Source organism: Oncorhynchus mykiss, chromosome 26, assembly GCF_057628025.1.
Source record: "Oncorhynchus mykiss isolate SJ-2025 chromosome 26, ASM5762802v1, whole genome shotgun sequence".
NCBI lineage: Eukaryota > Metazoa > Chordata > Actinopteri > Salmoniformes > Salmonidae > Oncorhynchus > Oncorhynchus mykiss.
The window spans coordinates 39,260,968-39,274,145 of record NC_143047.1 but is presented as its reverse complement, the minus strand read 5'-3'; the positions used below and the strand labels follow the sequence as shown (position 1 = coordinate 39,274,145).

The 13,178-nt window shown below is 43.2% G+C and overlaps 1 protein-coding gene and 1 pseudogene across 1 annotated transcript in view; one reads left to right on the top strand and one right to left on the bottom strand.

The window, feature by feature from the left end:
- adamts7 (ADAM metallopeptidase with thrombospondin type 1 motif 7) overlaps positions 1–13,178 on the top strand; it is a 172,360-nt gene that overhangs the window by 22,396 nt on the left and 136,786 nt on the right. The window contains exons 5-7 of the mRNA XM_090223052.1: positions 4,134–4,217; positions 6,379–6,503; positions 7,749–7,898. Coding sequence (XP_090079178.1) covers positions 4,134–4,217; positions 6,379–6,503; positions 7,749–7,898 — 359 coding nt within the window. The remainder of the gene's footprint in view (positions 1–4,133; positions 4,218–6,378; positions 6,504–7,748; positions 7,899–13,178) is intronic.
- Positions 11,329–12,695, bottom strand: LOC149971474 (uncharacterized; annotated as a pseudogene).

The following is a 13,178-nucleotide window of genomic DNA, read 5'->3' as shown; positions in this document are numbered from 1 at the left end:
CCGGTTAGTTACAGCTGCGGTTGAAGTGAAAACCTACAGGAGGGTAGCTCTCCAGGAACAGAGTTGGAGTGAAAACCTACAGGAGGGTAGCTCTCCAGGAACAGGGTTGGAGTGAAAACCTACAGGAGGGTAGCTCTCCAGGAATAGGGTTGGAGTGAAAACCTACAGGAGGGTAGCTCTCCAGGAACAGGGTTGGAGTTAAAACCTACAGGAGGGTAGCTATCCAGGAACAGCGTTGGAGTGAAAACCTACAGGAGGGTAGCTGTCCATGAACAGGGTTGGAGTGAAAACCTACAGGAGGGTAGCTCTCCAGGAACAGGGTTGGAGTGAAAACCTACAGGAGGGTAGCTCTCCAGGAACAGGGTTGGAGTGAAAACCTACAGGAGGGTAGCTCTCCAGGAACAGGGTTGGAGTGAAAACCTACAGGAGGGTAGCTCTCCAGGAATAGGGTTGGAGTGAAAACCTACAGGAGGGTAGCTCTCCAGGAACAGGGTTGGAGTGAAAACCTACAGGAGGGTAGCTCTCCAGGAACAGAGTTGGAGTGAAAACCTACAGGAGGGTAGTTCTCCAGGAATAGGGTTGGCTAGCCCTGCTTTATGTCTATGTCATTACAATGTGTGGTGCTTGTTCAAGGTTCATCAGTTCCTATGCTGCAGTGTGAGACTTCACACCGCCTTATTGGATAGGTCTAGCTTTGACAGCTACAAGTGGTTGTCTACCAACAGCTTCAAAATTATCCACACAATTCATTAGATGGGATTACTTCAAGACAAGCCGTCCTTAACGCGTCTATTTTGAACGTCTGCTTCTTTCCGTCAGATAGGTCCGCTATTTTATCACACTCCAAGTCAGAACAGGAAAGGTGTCAGCATTGGGTCCTTGACTTCTAAACATAACGAGGACTAAGTAACCCTGGAAGAGTTGGGGCTGATTAAACCAGTCTAAATGTATAAGTAACCCTGGAAGAGTTGGGGCTGATTAAACCAGTCTTAATGTATAAGTAACCCTGGAAGAGTTGGGGCTGATTTAAACCAGTCTTAATGTATAAGTAACCCTGGAAGAGTTGGAGCTGATTAAACCAGTCTTAATGTATAAGTAACCCTGGAAGAGTTGGGGCTGATTTAAACCAGTCTTAATGTATAAGTAACCCTGGAAGAGTTGGAGCTGATTAAACCAGTCTTAATGTATAAGTAACCCTGGAAGAGTTGGGGCTGATTTAAACCAGTCTTAATGTATAAGTAACCCTGGAAGAGTTGGGGCTGATTTAAACCAGTCTTAATGTATAAGTAACCCTGGAAGAGTTGGAGCTGATTAAACCAGTCTTAATGTATAAGTAACTCTGGAAGAGTTGGGGCTGATTTAAACCAGTCTTAATGTATAAGTAACCCTGGAAGAGTTGGGGCTGATTTAAACCAGTCTTAATGTATAAGTAACCCTGGAAGAGTTGGAGCTGATTAAACCAGTCTTAATGTATAAGTAACCCTGGAAGAGTTGGGGCTGATTTAAACCAGTCTTAATGTATAAGTAACCCTGGAAGAGTTGGAGCTGATTAAACCAGTCTTAATGTATAAGTAACCCTGGAAGAGTTGGGGCTGATTTAAACCAGTCTTAATGTATAAGTAACCCTGGAAGAGTTGGGGCTGATTTAAACCAGTCTTAATGTATAAGTAACCCTGGAAGAGTTGGAGCTGATTAAACCAGTCTTAATGTATAAGTAACCCTGGAAGAGTTGGGGCTGATTAAACCAGTCTTAATGTATAAGTAACCCTGGAAGAGTTGGGGCTGATTAAACCAGTCTTAATGTATAAGTAACCCTGGAAGAGTTGGGGCTGATTAAACCAGTCTAAATGTATAAGTAACCCTGGAAGAGTTGGGGCTGATTTAAACCAGTCTTAATGTATAAGTAACCCTGGAAGAGTTGGAGCTGATTAAACCAGTCTTAATGTATAAGTAACCCTGGAAGAGTTGGGGCTGATTTAAACCAGTCTTAATGTATAAGTAACCCTGGAAGAGTTGGAGCTGATTAAACCAGTCTTAATGTATAAGTAACCCTGGAAGAGTTGGGGCTGATTTAAACCAGTCTTAATGTATAAGTAACCCTGGAAGAGTTGGGGCTGATTTAAACCAGTCTTAATGTATAAGTAACCCTGGAAGAGTTGGAGCTGATTAAACCAGTCTTAATGTATAAGTAACCCTGGAAGAGTTGGGGCTGATTAAACCAGTCTTAATGTATAAGTAACCCTGGAAGAGTTGGGGCTGATTAAACCAGTCTTAATGTATAAGTAACCCTGGAAGAGTTGGGGCTGATTAAACCAGTCTAAATGTATAAGTAACCCTGGAAGAGTTGGGGCTGATTTAAACCAGTCTTAATGTATAAGTAACCCTGGAAGAGTTGGAGCTGATTAAACCAGTCTTAATGTATAAGTAACCCTGGAAGAGTTGGGGCTGATTAAACCAGTCTAAATGTATAAGTAACCCTGGAAGAGTTGGGGCTGATTAAACCAGTCTAAATGTATAAGTAACCCTGGAAGAGTTGGGGCTGATTTAAACCAGTCTTAACGTATAAGTAACCCTGGAAGAGTTGGGGCTGATTAAACCAGTCTAAATGTATAAGTAACCCTGGAAGAGTTGGGGCTGATTAAACCAGTCTAAATGTATAAGTAACCCTGGAAGAGTTGGGGCTGATTTAAACCAGTCTTAATGTATAAGTAACCCTGGAAGAGTTGGGGCTGATTTAAACCAGTCTAAATGTATAAGTAACCCTGGAAGAGTTGGGGCTGATTAAACCAGTCTAAATGTATAAGTAACCCTGGAAGAGTTGGGGCTGATTAAACCAGTCTAAATGCATTACCCAGCACTTGGCTCAAACACATTATTAGTCTGATGCCGTATGCCTCCCTCCTCCTGGAGAAGAGAAATAGTTCTTAGTGAAAATGAGCTCTCACTTTCTATTTAACCAGGCACCCTAGCACCCGTTCAGTGAGCCTCCTGAGCCCCTACTTAATGTAGGACTAGAAACATAAAGCCAGTGTGTGTGTGTGTATTACAATGTGACCTGAAAACTGAGGTGTGTGTGTGTGGGCGGCTGCCTCCAAGATGTTGCTAATCAGCCCGGGTGAAAGCTGCTGCTGCTCCTGCAGTGGTTGTTTGTTGTTACCAGAGAATCAAAGGAACCCTTAATTCACTACAACAGCTTGGGAGATAAGAGGGAGCAAGGGATGGATGAAAGGAATGAGGAGAGGGAGGGAAGGAGTGTGTGTGTGTGTATAGAGCTTTTCCAAATACCTAAAGGAAAATAAGTATTATACCCTCCTGAACCAGGTAATTGTGTAGTTCAGATAACCTGGCCATCTGTCTCCTAAACCTCAACTGGAAAGATGGAGCATGTTAATACTGTAATCTGCAGAAGTGAGACCCGTGGATGTTGTTTTCTGCATCACATTGTTGCTTTGGAGCAGGGAACAGAAAGTTTATTTTTATTTTTTATTTTTAAATCTTTAAAAAAATTACCCCCTTTTTTCTCCCCAATTTCGTGGTATCCAATTGTTAGTAGCTACTATCTTGTCTCATCGCTACAACACCCGTACGGGCTCGGGAGAGACGAAGGTTGAAAGTCATGCATCCACAGGAGTCGCTGGTTTGCGATGAGACAAGGATATCCCTACCGGCCAAACCCTCCGTAACCCGGACGACGCTGGGCCAATTGTGCGTCGCCCCACAGACCTCCTGGTCGGTTACGACAGAGCCTCGGCGCGAACCCAGAGTCTCTGGTGGCACAGCTAGCGCTGCAGTACAGCGCCCTTAACCACTGCGCCACCCAGGAGGCAGGGAACAAAAAGTTGACCAAAGTTATCAATCATTCTTTTGTGTTTCTGAAGGGATTTTCCAGACAGACTCATGTATAACTAATCATCACTGTCTGCTTTGCCTTGCCAGTGTAGTAGGAAACATTCCTCAGTAGACAAGACAGTCCTTTATTTATAATTATTGTGATATACCTCATATGAACTGTATACCACACGTGGTCTCAGTGAAAGACAATACAACATAATGGTCCTGGATTGCCTATTTGTTGAGAAGGACAAGTTTTTGGCCCAACCCACTGAGTCTAAATCATGTCCATTCTGTTTCAGGTGTCGGGGTTGTTTCATGATGCCAGCATTGGAAACCCTATCAACATCGTAGTGGTTCGTCTGATCCTGCTGGAGAAGGAAGAGGTAAGAGAACCACAGCTCAGGCCTGCACGTTACAAAACACCATTAGCAAACCACTGTCAATGGAGCTCCGTTTTAAAGACACATTTACTGAATCAGTGTTGAAAGACTTACAAAGGGTTCATTTGTGGCATAAAATGACTGCCAGATCTTTAATGACAATGACCATTAATCTTATCCTAAAACAAAACTGTCAGACTGACCACAACAAGATATTTTAATTCGATTTTAGCCATATAAAACACAACAACAAACAAGGTAACACAAAAATAGCTAATTATGAATTGATCACAAATCCTAACACCAGTAGGCTGCAATAACAGATTCAAGTGGCTTGAGTCCCAGTGTCATACGAGGAAATGGAATATGTGACGCACATTGTAAAGATGTCGCGAAGTTACGTTTATTTTCATGGCGTCGAGATTCCACTCTTGTTAAAACTAGTGTATGATCATGCATTGTCGCTTGAAACTAAGCAGTTATGCTCTTGGTAATTGGTCTAAACTAGTTCCAATGTCATTTTCCGTAAACAATAAAATAATATTATTAGTTTGTGTAATGATCTGAGGAAGTTCTGACTGCAGGCGATGACCGACTCCGTATGAGAGAAATTGAGACGGGGGAGAGATAGAGACAAGAGAGAGCGAGAGCCAGTACATTGCTACCTGCCTTTCTGTTTATTCAACTGTGAAGCAGTGTCTATTTCACTGTCCATCTTTGTAATGTTGTGCCATAATATCCTAGTCTTGGGGGAAAGGATTGTCTATTGCACTGCAACATTCTAGAGATTTACTTTGTTGGTGGAGGGGTGATAACAGAGAAGCTCATTAGCGAGAGAAGGAAAGCGAGAGCGAGAGAGTGAGAGATGGATAGCGCTAGCCCCATCTGACTACTGTCTCTATCCTCTTTCCCCTCCAGCCTTGTCGTCATCATCATAGCCAAGGTCTCAGTTACATCCTTCAGCCTTGTCATCATCACAGCCAGTTCTTCAGATACATCCTTCAAACAGCATTTTACATCAGAACACCACTGGCTCCCAGTGTAGGAAGTATAGGCCCCTACACCCTTCCCACAATGTGTTAGGAAGTGTAATGTGTAGCTAGTGCTGAAACAAATCTCTCTGAAGTCGTGGCTACTGGCTAATGGGAATGATGTAGTCTGAGAAAGGGCATGTAGGGTAAGTTTCCTAACCATTCCCTAACCAAATCGTCTGGAACTGTTCTAGAGGTCTCTGTTTCATGCCTATATTTTGAAAGAGGAATTGGCCTGATCAACTCAAAAGTTTGTAGTCGAAAAAAGTATTTGGGTGCCGATTTCAAAAGGCAAACATTTGAAAAAAGGAAGAACCTGTTTTCTTTTCATTTTTTATGTATTTATTTAGCAGGTCAGAGGTCAGAGGTCAGAGCAAACGGAGGCATTTCGGCAAAGCCTTTGTCTAAAGCTGACTAAGCCTGTCGCCGAAACACGTTCGTTTGCACTGACTTCTGCAAAAAAAAAAAATATTTGAACTTATTAAAAGAAAAAACAGGTTCTTCCTTTTTTCACATATTCCACTGACACTGTAGTGTCTATACGTTGACACACAACCATATCGTTTAGGCTCCCTTTTCCTACGGGTAGACTCCTAGACTGTCGATGTTTACATCCCCGCAGAGTAAAGTCTGTGGTTGGCCATAATATGGTTCTTAATGGGTTGTCATAATCATGCTTGAAAGTGCACATTTGAACCTTGAATGTAGTTTTGACTACTGAAGGTGAATCTAACTCTTCATCAAGAGCTAATAGTTCAAAGCTATGATAATATGGCCAATTGTATTACTTTCTAGAATGGCTGTCTAGTAGACACAGCAACATCTTTTAAATGCCTCTAAAGCAGTGATGTAGGGGTAATCAAAACTGGTGGGAAAACTCTCTGGTTGTAATGCTTCCTATTCTTTCAATGCTTTTTCCCACAAAAGGTGTGTAACCTGTGTTTACTTGACTACTGCTCTACAACGACCAGATAAAGGTCTCACAACCAGAGAACCAGTTTACAAACAGGAAATGATGTCATTATGAGATCAGATGCCATAAGCTACACAGCTTTGGGAAACCTCACCCCTGTTCATGAAGGTATCTGATGTTTCATTGTCTTACGTAACGATGACATCCCTGTGGTTGGCAGGAAGACCTGAAGATCACCCACCATGCTGACAACAGCCTGAGCAGCTTCTGTAAGTGGCAGAAACGGCTTAACGTGAAGGGAGAAGAGCACGCGGTCCATCATGACGTGGCCGTCCTTCTCACCAGGTAATCCACTCCCACCAAGGCTGAATTCCATTTGCGGTCTATTGAAGAGAGGATGTATACTGAACAAAAATATAAAAGGCAATATGCAACTATTTCAAAGATTTTACTGAGTTACAGTTCATATAAGAAAATCAGTCAATTGACATCTGTGGCATTTTGTTGTGTGACAAAACTGCATAGTTTATTGGGGTTTTATTGTCCCCAGCACAAGGTGCACCTGTGCAATGGCCATGCTGTTTAATCATCTTCTTGATACGCCACACCTGTCAGGTGGATAGATTATCTTGGCAAATGAGAAATTCTCATTGACAAGGATGTAAACAAATTTGTGCCCAATCATTTTAGATAAATAAGCTTTTTGTGTGCATGGAACATTTCTGAGATATTTTATTTCAGCTCATGAAACACGGGGCCAACACTTTACATGTTGCGTTTATATTTTTTGTTCAGTATACTTTCCTCTCTTTACTTGTGCTTTGTGAATAGTAGTACCTTTCGGTGCCGTCCTCGAAGCTGAAGGAAGTGATCCTCCCCGTAAGCATTTGTTCTATTTTATTTATCTCGAAACGCCCAAAATGTATTCCTCCTCACCATTCAGTCATGGAGGACAGTCCTTTTAAAACGATGAATGGAATGAATGTGAGACATTACGTGTAGAACACCATACTGGAACAAAACAGCCTTGAGATCCTTTGCCTACCTTCCCCTCCCATTGATGGCCTGACTGTTATTCGTTGTAGTTTACCACCAGAAACGAATTGTATTTTCCCTTCTTAATTGAATAGACCTTTTTTTCCTCCCTCGCTCCATCTCTTTGATGAGACCGCTTTCCACTCAAAGCCACTCATTAAACTACGACCCTTTTGTTTGACAAACGAGTGCAATTAGAGGCTCCACCAGAACTTTAATTTGAGCAGCGCCACAACAAGGATATTTCCAGAGATTTGGTGACATTCCCTGGACCTGTTTCAGAAGGTAGTTGGAGCTCCTGAGTTGTACTTTTCTGCAATTGTTTTAATTTAAGTAGCTTTTCCACAGAGACTCATCCCACCGGTCATGGTCTTGATAGATTCAGCACATTAAACACATGTCAAGAATAGGAAGTGATGATGTTAAAGGTCATTGTTGTGCTCCTTATTACAATGTCTCAGTCCTTATCTCCCTCTGTTCTCTCCTTCTTTCCCTCTTTCCTCCTTTTCCCTCTCCTTCCCTCATCCTCTCGTCTTCTCTCCCTCCTCTCCTCAGAAAGGACATCTGTACGGCCATCAATAAGCCCTGTGAGACCCTGGGCCTGTCTCATGTGGCAGGAATGTGTCAGCCCCACCGCAGCTGCAGCATCAGTGAGGACACGGGCCTGCCGCTGGCCTTCACCGTCACCCACGAGCTCGGGCACAAGTAAGTGCATCGCATGTGGGTATGTTTGGCAGCATGAGTGAAGGATGCTTTGTTGTAAAATAGGAAGCTGATTCTAGATTTAATTTTGGATTGGAGATGCTTATTGTGAGCCTGGAAGGAGAGTTTACAGTCTAACCAAACACCTAGGTATTTGTAGTTGTCCACATATGCTAAGTCAGAACTGTCCAGAGTAGTGATGCTGGACAGGTGGGTAGGTGCGGGCAGCGATCGGTTGAAGAGCATGCATTTAGTTTTGCTTGCATTTAAGAGTAGTTGGAGGCCACGGAAGGAGAGTTGTATGGCATTGATTCTCGTCTGGAGGGTAGTTAACACAGTGTCCAAAGAAGGGCCAGAAGTATACAGAATGGTGTCATCTGCGTGGAGGTGGATCAGAGAATCACCAGCAGCAAGAGCGGCATCATTGATGTATACAGAGAAAATAGTTGGCCCGAGGATTGAACCCTGTGGCACCCCCCTAGAGACTGCCAGAGGTCCGGACAACAGGCCCTCCGATTTGACACACTGAAGTAGTCTGAGAAGTAGTTGGTGAACCAGGCGAGGCAGTCATTTGAGAAACCAAGAGTCTGCCGATAAGAATGTGGTGATTGACAAGAGTCTAAATCCTTGGCCAGGTCGATGAATACAGCTGCACAGTATTGTCTCTTATCGATGGCGGTTATGATATCGTTTAGGACCTTGAACGTGGCAGAGGTGCACCCATGACCAGCTTGGAAACCAGATTGCATAGCGGAGAAGGTACGGTGGGATTCGAAATGGTCGGTGATCTGTTTGTTAACTTGGCTTTCGAAGACCTTAGAAAGGCAGAGTAGGATAGATATACAGTGCCTTGCGAAAGTATTCGGCCCCCTTGAACTTTGCGACCTTTTGCCACATTTCAGGCTTCAAACATAAAGATATAAAACTGTATTTTTTTGTGAAGAATCAACAACAAGTGGGACACAATCATGAAGTGGAACGACATTTATTGGATATTTCAAACTTTTTTAACAAATCAAAAACTGAAAAATTGGGCGTGCAAAATTATTCAGCCCCTTTACTTTCAGTGCAGCAAACTCTCTCCAGAAGTTCAGTGAGGATCTCTGAATGATCCAATGTTGACCTAAATGACTAATGATGATAAATACAATCCACCTGTGTGTAATCAAGTCTCCGTATAAATGCACCTGCACTGTGATAGTCTCAGAGGTCCGTTAAAAGCGCAGAGAGCATCATGAAGAACAAGGAACACACCAGGCAGGTCCGAGATACTGTTGTGAAGAAGTTTAAAGCCGGATTTGGATACAAAAAGATTTCCCAAGCTTTAAACATCCCAAGGAGCACTGTGCAAGCGATAATATTGAAATGGAAGGAGTATCAGACCACTGCAAATCTACCAAGACCTGGCCATCCCTCTAAACTTTCAGCTCATACAAGGAGAAGACTGATCAGAGATGCAGCCAAGAGGCCCATGATCACTCTGGATGAACTGCAGAGATCTACAGCTGATGTGGGAGACTCTGTCCATAGGACAACAATCAGTCGTATATTGCACAAATCTGGCCTTTATGGAAGAGTGGCAAGAAGAAAGCCATTTCTTAAAGATATCCATAAAAAGTGTTGTTTAAAGTTTGCCACAAGCCACCTGGGAGACACACCAAACATGTGGAAGAAGGTGCTCTGGTCAGATGAAACCAAAATGGAACTTTTTGGCAACAATGCAAAACGTTATGTTTGGCGTAAAAGCAACACAGCTGAACACACCATCCCCACTGTCAAACATGGTGGTGGCAGCATCATGGTTTGGGCCTGCTTTTCTTCAGCAGGGACAGGGAAGATGGTTAAAATTGATGGGAAGATGGATGGAGCCAAATACAGGACCGTTCTGGAAGAAAACCTGATGGAGTCTGCAAAAGACCTGAGACTGGGACGGAGATTTGTCTTCCAACAAGACAATGATCCAAAACATAAAGCAAAATCTACAATGGAATGGTTCAAAAATAAACATATCCAGGTGTTAGAATGGCTAAGTCAAAGTCCAGACCTGAATCCAATCGAGAATCTGTGGAAAGAACTGAAAACTGCTGTTCACAAATGCTCTCCATCCAACCTCACTGAGCTCGAGCTGTTTGGCAAGGAGGAATGGGAAAAAATTTCAGTCTCTCGATGTGCAAAACTGATAGAGACATACCCAAAGCGACTTACAGCTGTAATCGCAGCAAAAGGTGGCGCTACAAAGTATTAACTTAAGGGGGCTGAATAATTTTGCACGCCCAATTTTTCAGTTTTTGATTTGTTAAAAAAGTTTGAAATATCCAATAAATGTCGTTTCACTTCATGATTGTGTCCCACTTGTTGTTGATTCTTCACAAAAAAATACAGTTTTATATCTTTATGTTTGAAGCCTGAAATGTGGCAAAAGGTCGCAAAGTTCAAGGGGGCCGAATACTTTCGCAAGGCACTGTAGGTCTGTAGCAGAGTGGGTCTAGAGTGTCTCCCCCTTTGAAGAGGGGGATGACAGCGGCAGCTTTCCAATCTTTGGGGATCTCAGACAATACAAAAGAGAGGTTGAACAGGCTAGTAAAAGGGGTTGCAACAATTTCGGAGGATCATTTTAGGAAGAGAGGGTCCAGATTGTCTAGCCCTGCTGATTTGTAGGGGTCCAGATTTTGCAGCTCTTTCAGAACATCAGCTATCTGGATTTGGGTGAAGGAGAAATGGGGAGGCTTGGGCAAGTTGCAGTGAGGGGTGCAGGGCTGTTGGGTTAGCCAGGTGGAAAGCATGGCCAGCCATAGAAAAAGGCTTATTGAATTTCTCAATTATTGCGGATTTATCGGTGGTGACAGTGTTTCCTAGCTTCAGTGCAGTGGGCAGCTGGGAGGAGGTGCTCTTATTCTCCATGGTCTTGTCACATGGTCTTGTCACATGGTCTTGTCACATGGTTGGATGTGTCACATGGTTGGATGTGTCACTTGGTTGGATGTGTTTGATTTGCCATCTCTTCTGTGATTATTGGTTGAATGTTAAGTGTTACAGTGCCTTCACAAAGTATTCCACATTTTTAAACGGATAAAAAAATATAGAAATCCTCACCCATCTACACACAATGCCCCATATTGACAATGCAAAAACATGTTTTTATACATTTGTTATTACATAAATATCTAGTTTGCTTAAGTATTCACATCCCTTAGTCAATACTTTGTAGAAGCACTTTTGGCAGCGATTACAGCTTTGAGTCGTCTTGGGTATGTGTCAGGATCAGCTTTGAGTCGTCTTGGGTATGTGTCTGGATCAGCTTTGAGTCGTCTTGGGTATGTCAGGATCAGCTTTGAGTCATCTTGGGTATGTGTCTGGGTCAGCTTTGAGTCGTCTTGGGTATGTGTCTGGGTCAGCTTTGAGTCGTCTTGGGTATGTCAGGATCAGCTTTGAGTCATCTTGGGTATGTGTCTGGGTCAGCTTTGAGTCGTCTTGGGTATGTGTCTGGGTCAGCTTTGAGTCGTCTTGGGTATGTGTCTGGGTCAGCTTTGAGTCGTCTCGGGTATGTGTCTGGGTCAGCTTTGAGTCGTCTTGGGTATGTGTCTGGGTCAGCTTTGAGTCGTCTCGGGTATGTGTCTGGGTCAGCTTTGAGTCGTCTCGGGTATGTGTCTGGGTCAGCTTTGAGTCGTCTCGGGTATGTGTCTGGGTCAGCTTTGAGTCGTCTCGGGTATGTGTCTGGGTCAGCTTTGAGTCGTCTCGGGTATGTCTGGGTCAGCTTTGAGTCGTCTCGGGTATGTCTGGATCAGCTTTGAGTCGTCTTGGGTATGTCTGGATCAGCTTTGCACAACTGGATTTGGGGATTTTTTCAAACTCTTAAGTTAGATGAGGAGCGGCGGTGAACAGCCGTCTTCAAGTTTTTCCACAGATTTTCAATGGGATTCAAGTCTGGGCTTTGGCTGAGCCACTAAAGGACTTTCCCATTCTTGTTCTGAAACTATTCTAGCGTTGCTTTGGCTGTATGCTTGGGGTCATTGTCCTGTTGGAATGTAAATATTTGCACCAGTCTAAGGTTGTTTGCACTCTGAAGTAGCATCTTACCAAGGATGTTCCTGTATTTGGCTCAATCATTGTTCCCTCTATCATGACCAGTCTCTCAGTCCCTGCTGCTGAAAAGCATCCCCATAGCATGATGCTACCACCGCCATGATTCACGTAAGGGATGGTGTTAGAAGGGTGATGAGCTGTGCCTGGTTTTATCCAGATATATCCCTTTGTATTCAGGCCAAATAGTTACATTTTTGTCCCATCAGACCACATAATCTTTTGCCTTATCTGAATCTTTCAAGTGCCTTTTAGGAAACTCCAGACGTGCTGTCATGTGCCTTTTCCTCAGGAGTGGCTTCCATCTGTCCACTCTACCATAAAGCCCAGATTGATCAATTGCTGTAGAGACTAGTGTCCTTCTGACAGGCTCTCCCATCTCAGCCAATGAACTCTGTAGTTCTGTCAGTGGTTATTGGGTTATTGGGTTTTTGGTCACCTCCCTGACCAAGGTTCTTCTTGCCCGGTTGCTCAGTTTGGTTGGATGGCCAGCTCTATGCAGAGTCTGGGTAGTTCCATATTTTTTTTTCAATTACACAATGATGGAGACCATTGTGCTCTTGGAAACTTCAACAATCTAGAAAATATTTGATACCCTTCCTCAGATATACCGTGAGCTCCAAAACTATTGGAACGGTGACACGTGTTGTTTTGACTCTCTACTCCAGCACGTTGGATTTAAAATTATACGAGGACTATGAGGTCAAACCCCCACGACATTCTAACCTCTCAACATTTCAATTAAAACCTGGAAGGTTAGCACAAATATCATACCCTCCCAAAAATGCCAACCTCCCAGGTTGTAATAGAAATGTTGAGAGGTTAGAATGTATTGGGGGGGTTGACCTCATAGGCATTATATCATTTTAAATCCAAAGTGCTGGAGTACAGAGCCTAAACAACAACACGTTTGTCACTGTCCCAATACTTTTGGTGCTTACTTTATGTCTCATCACAGTTCTCTCTCTAAGATCTACAGACAGTTCCTTGGACTTAATGGTATAGATTCTGCTCTGACGTGCACTAAATCAAGTCCAAACTATTGGTGGCCACAGGTGGACTCCAATCAAGTTGTAGTGACATCTCAAGGATGTTCAAAGGAAGCTACATTTGGAGTGTCATAGCAAAGAGTTGTGAATACTTATGTTAATTTGTTATTTCTGTATTTTATTTCCAATAAATTTGCAAAAATGTCTAAAAACA